This window comes from Pteropus alecto, unplaced genomic scaffold, assembly GCF_000325575.1.
Source record: "Pteropus alecto unplaced genomic scaffold, ASM32557v1 scaffold71, whole genome shotgun sequence".
Classification (NCBI taxonomy): Eukaryota; Metazoa; Chordata; class Mammalia; order Chiroptera; family Pteropodidae; genus Pteropus; species Pteropus alecto.
Genome location: NW_006433024.1, coordinates 11,567,513 through 11,581,590, shown reverse-complemented (window position 1 = coordinate 11,581,590; position 14,078 = coordinate 11,567,513). Strand labels below are relative to the sequence as shown.

General features: G+C 37.2%; 1 protein-coding gene across 1 annotated transcript in view; it reads right to left on the bottom strand.

The window, feature by feature from the left end:
- CD44 (CD44 molecule (Indian blood group)) overlaps window positions 1-14,078 on the bottom strand; it is a 72,633-nt gene that overhangs the window by 19,023 nt on the left and 39,532 nt on the right. Inside the window, exons 6-9 of the mRNA XM_025044046.1 lie at window positions 8,185-8,310; window positions 7,321-7,461; window positions 3,981-4,109; window positions 2,493-2,621 (exon numbers count right to left, since the gene is read on the bottom strand). Coding sequence (XP_024899814.1) covers window positions 2,493-2,621; window positions 3,981-4,109; window positions 7,321-7,461; window positions 8,185-8,310 — 525 coding nt within the window. The remainder of the gene's footprint in view (window positions 1-2,492; window positions 2,622-3,980; window positions 4,110-7,320; window positions 7,462-8,184; window positions 8,311-14,078) is intronic.

Genomic DNA, 14,078 nt, shown 5'->3' with positions numbered 1-14,078 from the left:
CTTTCTTTGCTGCTCTCTTCCCTCATTTGGTCCTCTTCCACTTCACAAAGTGAATGTACAAATAAAACATAAACTCATCATCCGATACTACCTAGGCAGAAGCTACGGAGAGTATTCAGGGGCAGAAATAAGTAGTGGATGTCAGGGACTGTCAGTCTTCCTGTGAATACAAGTAGGAGGTATCTTTGGAATTTAATAGGTACCATGTTGAATGATACAGAAATTTCACTGAAATATTTACAAATGTTTTTTAAAATGTCACAGATCAGTTCTGTTGAAATAACAAGTCCTGAAGTAAAGGCCAAATTATTCATAAACGTCATCACTATTGCAGGCTCTCCAATTCAAAGTCCACCCACAATACTGCCTCTAGAGAGATTTCATCAATTCCAGATGGCTCCAGAGGGAAAAACTAAAATATTGGCCACCCATATCTATACCGCAGCCTTTACATACAAAAAGGAAAGAAAATCAGATCTTCGCAGGACAAAACATGCTGACTATTATCCCAGATTTCAAAAAAGAAGAAAGACTAGCTTATCCAAATCAAAACCCCAAAAGGATGCTCTACCAGAAAAAGTCCTTCCTATTGATGGTCTCTAGACATTCTTGTTCAGCTTCTCTTTTAAAAGTAGAATTCTTTACGAGGTATCACATCATTTTATGATTTGAGCCAATTGTATTGTCTTTGACATGTTCATCAATTTAACAGAATATCTTCCTGTTCACTACGGAGACTTAATACTGATTCTGAAGTTGTTTGACTGGCTTGGTTTTCCACCATGCATATCATCAGAGCTTCTAGCAGTCATGTGCATAAACATGTGTGCTGAGTGTGCATGTAGCACTTCAGCCACTCAGCATGATGGCCGCAACCTAGCCATTCAAACCCATCTTCCTTTATGACAAAAGGATTCATTCACTCTGGCCAATTCATCCCTTGGCTTTTCTTCCTTTATGCCTCTTCTTACATAAGTTTACTTTCTACAAAAACCTTCCCTGACTTTCTTTCTCTAACTATTCAAGTTTTCCCCCATTTTTCAAAAACCAAATCCAACCCACCTTTCTCTGAACCTCTCTGGAGGATCCTCTGAATTTCTTTGGTGTTTATTGTTGGCAACTTTCATTTGATATCTATTACTTGCTGTCTCATATTGTTAGATATATCTTGATGCTAAATGTTTTCTTTTCCTAGTTAAATTTGAAGTTCCTTAAGAGCATGGGCCATCAATTATACTTTGTTGTATCTCCATAATGCCTTGCATATTTAGCAGATATTTAATACCAATGTAGTTTCTAATCACTAATATCTGGTGATATTGGATCACTAATAGTTAGGTATGACATAAGGTATTCTCAAGAAATGAAATCATAGAAACCATTGGATTCATTTTGGAGATAATTTTGTTCAATTCACTATCAAGAGACATCTTCATTGTGCTCTTAGAACTCTTTTCAGTAAGGTTCGTGTTATGCACACTCTTGGCAGTTTGGAACCAGATTCCATATTCAATGCCAGGAATCGAAATTCGCATCCCTATATTGGTTGTTTCGGTTTATCTCCCTTTTTGAAATGTTACATTTCTGTGACAAAGACATCTTGTTAAATAACAAAACAAAATAAAACTTGAGTAATTATTCGTGGGCGTAGTAAGGAACATGGTTCTTCAACTTCGTAAAGGCTGAGAAAAGAGGGACACTACCTGCCAGCAACTCTGCAGATTCTCTAAAGAAAGTTGTCATCAGTTCTGATAAAGGAAGACTTCCTTTATAAATAAAAACTAGTCAACTGAAATCACAATTTTCCATTCTTGAAGAATTAACAACTAGTATTTTTTTTTTTACTCTCTCTTGTTTAATTCTGTTTTTGAATTGCTTACAGGTAAGCAAGAATGGTGTTTAAGAAAACAGGAATTCCATCCCGTGTAAAAGTTGTCCACTTATTAAATCCACAAACATTTATTGAGGGCCAAGAATGGTCTAAATCTTAAGCTACTAGGCATGATGTTTATCTCTAAATATGACAAGAGTAAATAATAAAGTTTCCTGAGCTTTTTAGTTACTTATTCAGAATGAGTACTCACCACCAATTTTTGATCTCTAAGATTTCTCTACCAAAGACAAGTTATTGTTGGGTTTACAATGTCTAAAATGGAAATAGTCATTTAATCCATTGCTTCAGTCTATTAAAAATCCTGCACTTATAAGTAAATGGAAAAGAAATCTTCAAACTGCTCCTTCAAAATGACTGCCACTCCCATCATCTTTGGACTAATTTCTCTTTAACCCTCCTCCTAAATTCTTCACTTTCATCCCAGGACTTTGTAATCAGATGAATGTACAAATCACTCCTACCGAGAAAACTAATTTTCGAAGAAATGTTAAGGTCCTTAGAAAAGCAGATTGGTCTAATACCAATGTCATATTTCTAGGAAAATGGCCATTTGATGGCTTTCAAAAACATAGTATAAAACAAGCTCAGAGGCTATTACCCATTCTTTTTTCTGTTTGATGACCTCGTCCCATTGGGTGTGAGATTGGATCGAAGAAATAAGTCCAGGAACTGTCCTCTTGACTCTGCGTTGTCATTCTTTGATTTGGATGGTTGTCATGGGTTGAGGCTGTTGTGACCATGCAGTTCAAGCAATTGTCAAAGTGTTAGTTGACATTTGACCAGAGATAAACTGACTTTTTAATAATTTTTTTTCTCTAGAAAGACAATGAAAACATCTTCCTGATATCAGGACACAAAAGCATTAATGACTTCACCAGTGGAAAAAAGGGTGAGTTACAGACATGAAGAGAAGATGAAGGAGAAATAGCTCTTTACCCATGCCACATTGCCACCGTCCCCAAAAGGAAGAAGTGTAAGAGTCCCAGCACACGATGTCACTCCGAAAGAACCACGTCTAAGAGAAATGCACGTTAGGCTGGTAGAGACTTAGAGAAGAAATCGGGTAACAGCTTCCATGAGATAAACATGAAAGTAAATGTCATTCATCTCAAAAGCGTGAACGGAATCTGTTAGAAGCATCACCTTCTAACAATGAGATTTATGCCATAAATGATATGCAAGAATGTAGCACATGCTTTTGCTTCATTCTGTGCTGATGAAGAAGTATAGGTAGTAAAGATTACAATAGTAACCCCTTAGCAACAACCAACCACACCACATAGCCAGTCACCGAATCCATTGATCTGCCAGGAATGCATTAAGAAGTTGCCAAACACTGGAAGGACATTATATATTATATTCTATATCGAAAATGGAGATATAAGGATATTTCTCACTAATGCAAAGTGAGAATATAGAACTCACGTTCTTTTACAAATGCATGTCAATGTTTTTGTCATGCAGACAAAAGAATCAAGCTATCTGGCATCACTTAGAGATGATGACAAGACTTGATTCCAATTTCCACAATCCCACAATCCAAGAGTAGGTGTGATTTTTGTAAATCTAAGAAAAAAACCTTGCACATTCAAGGAGAAATCTCCAGACAGGACAAAGGGCCAAGGACAAAAGTATTTTTCTTAAAATGTCTGGCTCCATTTCTTCAAACACTAGGGCTCTGACCGATGCTTTCTAAGAAGCCCGGTTTTCTCTAGAACCGTGCTTTAAAGCCTAGACCTGCATCAATCAAAGAGCAGATTCTTTTAAAAACAAAAAGGAGTATTTTATAAGATTAGAGTCTCTGCTATAATCTCACCAGGGGAACGCAAAACTAGATCTGAAAGTGACATATACAAAGATGTATTGTCTGGGTCTCCTTTATGTGCTAATATCCATTCCTGTTCAAGTGATTTGTTATAAGCATTTATTAAGGGTTGGGTCTGTGTTGACTGCACCGTAATTTATTAAGGAACCTTAATGTCTTGTGACAGTTCTCTCAATGTCTTTTTGTTTAATGTCCTCAATGTTTAACATTTAATCCAAGAGGAAGTTTCTACCCAAGTCTATTTGTTAAACCATCCATTACCAGCTGTCCCTGCTGTTGAATGAGAGTCTTCTCTGGGCGTTTGGGGATATACCCCATGCCATCCGTTCTCAAACCATTGTTCTTTCTGGGTGGCAGTTTCTTCCATTGCACTATTAGAAGTTGCCCGGGCTGTGAGAAGAATGTCTATTATGAGCCATTATTATTCAATTTCCTCACCAAGACAAAGCTTTCTATTTTAGGTGCTTTCTATTATATACTTGGGTAGGAGAAGAAAGAAGCAAGAAGAGAGAGAGAGAGAACTGATGTTCTGAAAGGGATATTAGAAATCAATGGGACCCAAAGAAGTTTTGATTCGCTTAAAATCATATAGCCAGATTGGCACAGTCAGAACTAAGCCACAATTTATGAACTTCCAGTATCGTTCTTATTTTACTGGAGTCTGAGTCCTCATATATTCTGAGAACTGCTCAAAGAGTTCATTTCTTTGCTCCAGTGATTTTTGGGGGAGAAATCTATTACTTAACAATTGATAACAAGATAGCCTAACACAGCAGTCCCCAACCTTTTTGGCACCAGGGACCAGTGCTCCTATGAGAATCTAATGCCTGATGATCTGAGGGAGAGCTGAGGCAGTGACACTAACCAGGGGGAGCAGCTGCAAATACGGAGGAAGCTTTGCTGGCTCTCCAGCCACTCATCTCTTGCGGTGTGGCCCAGTTCTTAAGAGTCCATGGGCTGGTACCGGACCAGACTGATACCAGTCCACTGCTGGGGGTTAGGGAGTCCTGGCCTAGTAGGAGGCCTTCTGAAGTGGTAGTCACATGACTCATAATCATATGCACTGGAAAAGCACCAGCAGTGGATTTGCCTGGCACAGATGTTGGGAATGCCCGGGATGCTCCTCCACTGACACATTATGAAGTTATGCTTATATGGCATCTAAAATTGTCAAAATTACTTTTTGACAAAATTAATTCAGTGGAAGAAAACCATTCTAGCCAGTGTTTGGCATTATATAAACAGTATAAATGTGATGAGCTTAAAATTTCAACCACTCGGTGTTGTCATTGTCCAGTTTTTGAAAGGACAAATGGAATAAAATTGAATCAGGATGCCTATGGGAAAAAACAGAAAGCCACTGACATTTTCATCTAGAGCAACAAATAGCAAATTTTTAGTTCTCGAGAAAAAGAAAGCTTATCAACTTGCCAAACCGAAGTGTATTATGCAACTTGTGAAACAGGTTGTATTTCATTATTTTAGAAAATATGTGCGATTTTACAGTAGTAAAGATTTAAAAAATAAAACTCATTGTCCTTGTTTTACCCTAGCATTGACCAAAACATTGTTGAGGTTAACTTGTTATCAATGGGAGGGAAAAAATATCCAAAATCTTAAACTTTGCTTCCCACTGACTAAATCACTGCCTCCTGACAAGTAATTAAGTTAAAAAACCACTGAGTGCAATTACAAAAAAAGGAAAATTATCCAAATATATACTGCCTGTTCAAAGTTAAAAAAAAAAGAAAAGAAAAGAAAAGGAAGAGAAAAAAATGCACACACACACACTACTCTAACTCCTTCTAGCACTATCTTTCTAAACACAGCGACCCTTTAACTAGCCAGTAGACCCTCTGTTGTTTTCAGCACAGGGGTTAGCAGAGAATATAGGATTTCCGCTGCAAACGTGAAGGTCGATTCTCTTCTAGAACGCATAATGTTCTTTTTATTTTTTTTTAAATAAGCCTTTTTACATTTATTTAACTATATGCACATTCTTAGAACAAGAATAAATTAAGTGTATGGCTTTTTGCATAATTTTTCCAACGAGATTATGACATCCTTACTTCATATTTGAGTTTTATACTATAATCAAAAAGCGGATCATTTTCGTATAATATTCGAGAGCTTTATCAATTTTTCCCAGGGCCTTTCCTTTGTCCTGTGAGATAGTCACATAATTCTTTGAAGTGTCTGTTATGTTGTAATGTTCTTTGATACAAAGCCCAGAGGTCACCCACCAGAATCTCTTCATGTTTTGCAAATGCTGATAAGAGAATTGCTGTGGCTGGTGCTGTCTTCCCTCTCTTAGGTTCTGTTATGTCTGACTTGTCAACTACCCATCAGTAATGATGCCTTCCCACCACGACTTCTGACAAGAGACTCATTAATTCCAAGCCTCTTGAGTATCTTTCTGCTTTTTAAGTACAAACTGTCTTAAATAATTTCTAAAATATAGTGCTGGGTCGCAAAGAGGACTGGTACAGAATCCCATTCTGAAGAGACTTCTGATTCTTATTTCTTTCTTCTATCGGAAGACTCTGTTGTTAACTCAGCCCATAACCCTCATGTGTATGGCAAATCTATCGAGATAAGTAGTAAGATAGAGGCCTGTTGGGTATATTCAGTGCGATGTCCAGGCCTTATTAGCCTATGTCCTAGCTGAGTCTGAAATGTTTCTTTTGTTGTCGGAAGACATTCCTTCAACTTGGGGTCCCCAAACCCCTTTTGCTCCTCTCTTTGGCTTTCAAGTGGCTATTTCTTACATTTTGCTTTAGGAGCATGCAGGACTATGAGAATAATGGTTGAGCCACAGTTTTAAAAATGCTACAAGTTGTTATCTTAAATTAAATCTTCTTTTATTTCAAATATGATAAGCAGCACTCTGGGAAATAAAAATAAAAGAAGGAGTATATATACTTCTTATTTTTTCTATCTTATCCTCATTGTCCAATAGTGAGACTTGAAATTGTTTTAGAAAACCTGAGATGTTTGAATATAAGTAGAAAATACAGCATCAAAGCCTCCCCAAATTTACCCTGGGCTTAAAAACAGAAAAATAACAGTCATAGTATTCAAATATAGACCATCTGAGCTATTGACTTTGACTTTCCTCCAAAGAGGATTAAGAGATGCTTTTCTACAATGCAGTAAGGAACAGAATGTGAAGAAGAAACTGGATTCATCAAATATCTTCATGGAAAATAAAGTTTCCGAAGATCGTGGGAGATACCACTATCAGGCACTGGAAGAACACGCTCTTCATTATGCGTTTCCATAAACATGCAAAAAAATCACCCAAGTGGAACCTCTAGGAATCTTTAACACAAAAACCATATCTCAGATCTCTTTAAAATTTAACTTTCTAAATATTTATAAACATTTTGGCCTGTTGGGCAACCAGACAAGTTAGCATTTTTCTTCCAATTTCTAAAAATTGTGTGCAGATTTGGCAGCTTTGCATGTTCTGGGGATAAAAAAAAAAATTGCCGTGTGGAAGTAGAAGATGTGGCCAATGTCTGAAAATAGTCTTCCCTGTCCTTTGGAATGACTTCACTAACTCATCTAGCCCGGAACTGCTGACCTCCATCCTTCTTACTTGTGCTTGTAGAATGCTGGGTCTCCTCTTCCTCATGATGCTCATGGTGAATGAGAGGAGAGTGTGGTTCCTGGGTCCAGTTTTCTCCATAATCACTGATGCCACTTCTGTCTACGTCTGCTGTGATGATAGTTATATACACTGTGACTTTTTATCAACCAACCCTTGACGGTTCTGTTCTTCCATTAAAGTGCATGCTATTTAATGGTTCTATGCCTAAATAGTATCTCTCGGCATCTACTTTTAATATTTTTGAGTGACTTCAATAATCTTTCTCAAGAGAAAACCAATGGGCACAGAATTTCTTAATGATGACCTGTTATTCCACTATAACAGGGTAGCACCATAAACCATTTTAATGTATTCATTTATATAATGAAGTAACATAAACTATCTTGTGCCCAGATGGTATGACCCCTAAGTTCATCTAAGCATCCTCAAGAAAGTTTACTAAGAATTTGTGATGAGATATTAACTAAATTTCCCACACTGTGTTCTGATCATTGATCACTGTAGCGTCACTGTAGGTACAGAATGAATATTTGTTGTAATATTTTACTATGCCATTCTCAAAGAGAATCTGTAACAGCAAACTGCACTAATAGAAAAAAAAATGAGAAGAACATGAGGTATTAGGAATTTAATAAAAGATATTTTCCCAATTTCTCCTCCAAATATGTTTTGTCTTCCATTAAAACAAAATCTATTCCTTCTTTTTATGATCTCATCAAGGTATAACTAAGGTGCGATCATAGGCTTATGCTCATTTTTCATACTACATCCCGGGACAGATAATATTGGGCAGCACTCAGATAAACTGGTAAGCCTTGTACGAATGGTTCTACTGTAATTGATTATTCTTACTGGTGTTGGAGACAAAATCTTCATCATCATCAATGCCTGATCCAGAATAACTGGGGTGTTTGTCTCTTTCATCTTCATTTTCTTCAGTTGGCTCCCAGCCTGCTGAGATGATATTTGAATCCGTACCTGTTGTGGTGACTTGCGTTAGTAGCTGAGCTGGATGCCAAGCAACCCATTTGACAAAAGAAGGAAATTGGGTATAGAATGTATAATGGAATTTCCAAGATTATAAGAAGAAAGTGAAACATTTGTTGTGTATACCCCCAAATTCTTATATCTTGGTCTCTGAAGCTAATGTGTAGATCTAAAAACAACTGGCTATGATCTTTACAACTGAACAATTCTCTTTAGGATGTTAAAAGAATAAATATAAACATAACTCAACCAAAGAAGTAAAAGCAAAAAAGGCCAATAAACACTCCCCCTTGCTTTTAGATACACATATTAACTTATTAAGCATAGACCATTAAAGCTAAGATGTCTAGAATAGAATGGCAAATTTTCACACGTGTCTATTTGTTTTGCCAAGCTACCTTCAGAAAAATCCAGCTCTTCAGAGTCCTAGCCCTTTATCTTCTACAAACTCTATCTTAGCCAACCAATATCATTCTCCAAGAATTTAGATATGATATTTCTACAAGCAATTCTGAGCACTTAATTCCAGCAAACCCAAATACGTGGAAGAATGACACATGAAGCAAAAAATGGGAGAGGAAAAAAAGCCTTTCCCCTTTTCTAAGTCCAAATCCTCTAGCAACCTTGCCCATGGTCACTTTTTATATCAACACTATATTTTGCAAAGTAGAACAGGACATTTTGAATCTCAGCTTTTGAAAATAGAGTAATCAGGAAAGACAGACAGAGATGAAGTGCCCCAATGATCTCACTAACAGGACCAGAAGCAAGAGTCCTGATTTGAAAACTTCTAAAGACCGCCATTTCTATAATCATGATGTACATCATAAAAATATTCGATAATAGATGAAAAACTGAAAAAAGTTCAAGCAAAGAGACCAAAACCATCATTAAATTCTCAAATACAAAAGTAAGATGAATTAGATTCTTTTTTTTTTTCAGCCATCAGGAAAGCCCAGAAAAGACCCAAGATGAAACATTGACAAGACTATTTCCTTTACAATGTTTGTCCTATGAAGATAAACATTGCAAACATTTTTAAATAACATGTTCTTTATTCTGCAATATCTATCTCCTTTCTTTTCTCCCTCCCTCCCTTCCTGTAGCATTATCTTAATCACTATGACAGGCAATCAAAACATCAGCATTATTTTCCTTGAGTATTTGTTGAAATAAAGAATATAATTTATTCAATGTCTTACAGGCTAAGCAAATGTAAAGGACCATTTTATTACCTTCTTCCTGTTGAAAAAATGCCTAATTATTTTGGAATATGACCCTATCTTCCATCAATAAAAGTTAATAAATAAAGATATGCTTGTAATCTGCTTTCATTACAGACTGATTCCTTTCCCACAAAAGCCCTCAAATCAAAATATTTTGTAGTAACTTAAGGTTAATAGTCAAACATCCAGGGAGCTTGTTAGAGGCCTATATTCTGATGTAAAGCAGCAGGTCACTTCCTACACTCTGCAGCTGAGGTTTTGGATGTCCAAATAAGTGTTCAGGGCCTACATTCTCCATCTGTAAATCAATATTTCCCTCTACTATTATTGACTATGATAATTAGCAGAAAGTAAGGGTATGCATTTTTTAATAGACTTCTTTCTAGAGGACTTGCTCTGAATAAATCTGCTAATAGAAGCTCCTAAAGAAAAATGTTTCTGATTCTAGTTCATATTGCCAAAAGGAGAATACGAAATACATTGAGGAGTATCCAGTTGTATCCACAGATCCATAGGCCTCTCTGATCAACGAAATGGTACCAGACCCTGTTCTAATTAACAATGGTGACAGATCACCATCACCTTTTCCTTAACACTGAAGGACTTGGCATTCAAGACAACAAATAAGCAAAAGACATAACAGTTTATCTGTCATTGCTGTTGTTCGATCCTGAGTCTTAGGCTGTGAGCTATCAAACCAGGACCATATCCAATTAATTTGCTTCTGAGCTGCTGCCTGGCTGTTTGAGTGCACAGCTGAAGTAACCGAATCAATTATTAAAATATTGTTCAGTGAGATCTTTCTATAAAATCTTTACTCTCAGTTCTGGCTATATATGATATCTGTATCTATTGTAGAATGAAGATTAGAAAAGAAGGATTGAGGTCTGGTTTTATCTTTCTACTCTCCCAAAGTCTCCTAGAATCTTAAGATAACATCAGAAACGCAAATTATGTATGGGTATCAATTCAGTGCTACCCATTCTTTAAAAAGAATCCCCTGAATACAGGCTCAGAGCAAAATCAAGTAGCAACTTAATAAGCTATGACTGAAAAAGATTTTATATTTACTTAACTAGGTGACCCAGCTGAGAACTGAAGGTCTTCAGTGCAGCATTTCATGAAGTTGCTTTTATTCGTCTATTTTTTGAAGTACCTTTAGAGGTGCTTTTCTGTATCTTTTGTGTCTATCATTTTATCCAGGTAGCTTATGACAACTGGCATTTCAAAGCTCCACCCACACTCATTAACCTCAAGTTAAGCTTTATACTTAAGAGGGAACTTTGCAAAGAGTGTGTATTCAACTATTGAAATCAGATAAAACTTTCTCAAGTATCCATCACTTTCTGTCATTTTTAATTCTATTTCAGAATGTGTTTCAAGAAAAGAAACAAAATTGCTCAAGTTAGAGAAATTCTGGACTCTGTTCAAATCAGAGAAAGGATAATCAGTAATGTTTTACAATTTGAAATCTCTCATTTGACTTTCAAGTTAGACTGAGTCCAGAATGTTTCCCTGTAGAAGAAAATGGCAAAAATCATCAGGATAACCACTTAAACCACTTGTGATTTTTAAAAACCACTTTGAGTCACACATCATTTGAAAATCTGATATAAGTTATGGCTTCTCTCCTCAAAAAAGTGATCCTACACACACACATTCTCAAAATTTTGCATATTATTTCAGGTGGTCCTGAATACCTCATGGCCTGTTATAGACCCTACTGGAAGTCCATGAACTCCAGGTTAAAAACTTGGACTCTATACACACCAGATGTCAAACACCTGCACAATATGTTCTATGCTACAAAGAACTTGTTTGCTCAGAATAAACGGTAGAGAAATCAGAACGAATTTCACCAATGATGCCCGTAGATAAATCTGGACTTCCGCTGGAAAATTCGCCAACATCCCATTCTCAGCCTAGAAACTTATTAAAGATGCACGGCTCCTGCCACCCTCACCCTATAATACACCAGGAAAAGGCCAACAAGAGCAAGACAGAAATTGGCTTTATTTCTGTTTGCCCGAAAGTAGTTGTATGAGATTTGGGGAAAATGAAAAAAGCTACTGCCTAGCCAGCAGAGTTTCCAATTTTCCCCATCCAATTAGACCATGCCAGACCAAAAAAAAAAAAAAAAAATTTCTTCGACACCCAGAAGACAAGGAAATAGAGTGTTCCCAGGCAGGAGCTGCTTCCTGAATTAGTTTAGGTTTCTGGATTTCAAAGAATTCTAGATCACCAATTGAAATGAGGCTGATGACACGCCTGCAGGAGGGCTCTTCCAAAAATAACACTTATAATAAAAAGTCTGCTGGAAGTCAAAACTTACCCAGATGGTTCTTTTGGCTTTCCCTGTTGCCACCCACTAAGGACCCTTAAGGAAGGAATGAGCCAGTCAAGCCAAAGAGCAATCCTAGGTACTCCGCCAGCCCTCCTCTTGACCTTTGCCCCCCTGCATGCATTAGGCAGGATTTGCAATCACTCCCTCTCATTTAGTCCCAACTCTCAGTCTAACAGTCATAAGGTTTTGCGACTCTCCTCACTGGGCTTGGAAAATATGGCCTACTCGGGAATTTATCAGCACTAACTTTTTTCTTGTATGTCACATGCTACTTTCAAGTTTTCACCTGATTTTTTCTTTGGCCCCTTCTTTGCATGCACTGATTTGGAGCTGCTATTGGCCTAATTGAATCCTATAGCACTTCGACAACTCTCAGGTTAGCCCTGGACTCACTCTGGTGGGCAAATAAGTCTCTTTCTTCCTTAACTACTATTAGAAACTTAGCTAAGTGCTCTGGAAAAAAGAAAGCACAATTCTTTTTTCCTCAGCCCAAATCCTGAACTCTGTTTCAATGAAATCTCGTAGTGCTCTTCTTCCTTGACTTCCAAAAAATACGTAGACTCCACGAAGATAGGTTCAACTCTGAGTCCTCAGTAACTAGAGCAAAGTCTGTCACAGAGAAGACTTCAAATATTGGTTGAATGTATGACTAGCTTACTACTCATTACTTGTCTTCAATATCACTTTCTAATGGTGTTTACTACCAGATCCTAAGCATTAGAATAGGCCTGGTACATAATAATTCCTCAAAATCTGTTTGCTGATTAATAAGCAGGAAAAGGTGCAATCCTTAACAGATGTGCTGTGAATGTTCATAAATATGCTAATTGCCTTTTCTAAGCACATGTGAAGTATTATTTTATATGGGCTATTAGCGCCTTGAATGTTAACTGCAAGATACATTTTGTCAAGATTTTCTTCTTTGGTGGGAAATGTTACTTTAGGGTATCCCTGATCTGCTTCCTGCTGAGACCACCCTTGTTGTCTGCCAACATTTGACAAAACTACATGCCCTGATGATAAGCACCTTCAACATGGCTACTTTAAAAAGGCAGAGTAACAAGAAGTAACAAGTAGGCAGCAGTGCTGCCAGCCTAGTTTGCAGAAACTTCTCTCAAGAAGGCCTGTCCACGGAATTACAGACAACTAAGTTACAAATGGTTGGCTCTAGAGAACCAATAATCCAGGAAAGAATGCGCAATTTGAAAATTTCTGCTTTTTTGACATGCTTCAAAGATTCTGCAGAGGATGACCGGAATCCCAAGCCTATTTGTACCACCCCCTCAGCAAGGGGCTAATAGAAATTGAAACCACCGTTGAGCAAATAACCTTACATTAAATCATCATGCTCTAGAGATTTCCCTGGCTTCTGGGTAATGAGGAATAGAAAGGTGCCCATCTTGAGCATTCACAAACCAGTAAATTTCTGTCACACTCTTTGGAGACCAGAGTCCCACCCCTTAAGAGCTGTAGCCAGGAAAAGAGCAAAGCCACACCATACTAGGAAAGCCGCTCAAGAGGCAGATGCCCTATTTGAGTTTGAATAATCCTCTACAGAAGGAACACAGCCAATCTGGAAACATGTTTTAAAACAAACCATGGGGGTGGGGGGAGGAAACGAGGGAAGCAGAGAAGGAGAGAAGAGGGAGATGGAACCGCTTTCCAATGAAAGCAAAGCACAAGGGGCCAAAACCCAAAGAAATCTAAGGCGACGTTTACATATTTCCACTCTCGTGGTCCCAAGGTAATGAATTACCCACATAAACCAAGCAAATATGAAGAGCCTTCCCTTTCAGGCTGGAATATAAAACTCTTAAGCAGATTTACTTTGATCAGCAAACTCCTTCAGTTATGTTTCCTTAGACTAAAAACAAAGGAATTGTTCAGTAAATCATGAGTAATGAATATGACTGAATAGTATACAATCGACAACATGAATATAAATCAGGTTAAAATATAAAGTTAGGTGAAAAAATAGGAGCAGATGGAATGTTTATGCATCTACTACCATCCCATTATTATGAAAATAATCTTATGCAGAGGTGGAAAAGAACCAGAAGGAAATATGCAAAAATGAAAATAGCTTTTGTTGAATCATTATCATATCCCTGGGCCAAAAGAACAAGGTAAGTTCTTTAAAAAAAAAAAAAAAAAAAAAAAAAAAAAAACACTTTCAAAAGACATTTTTA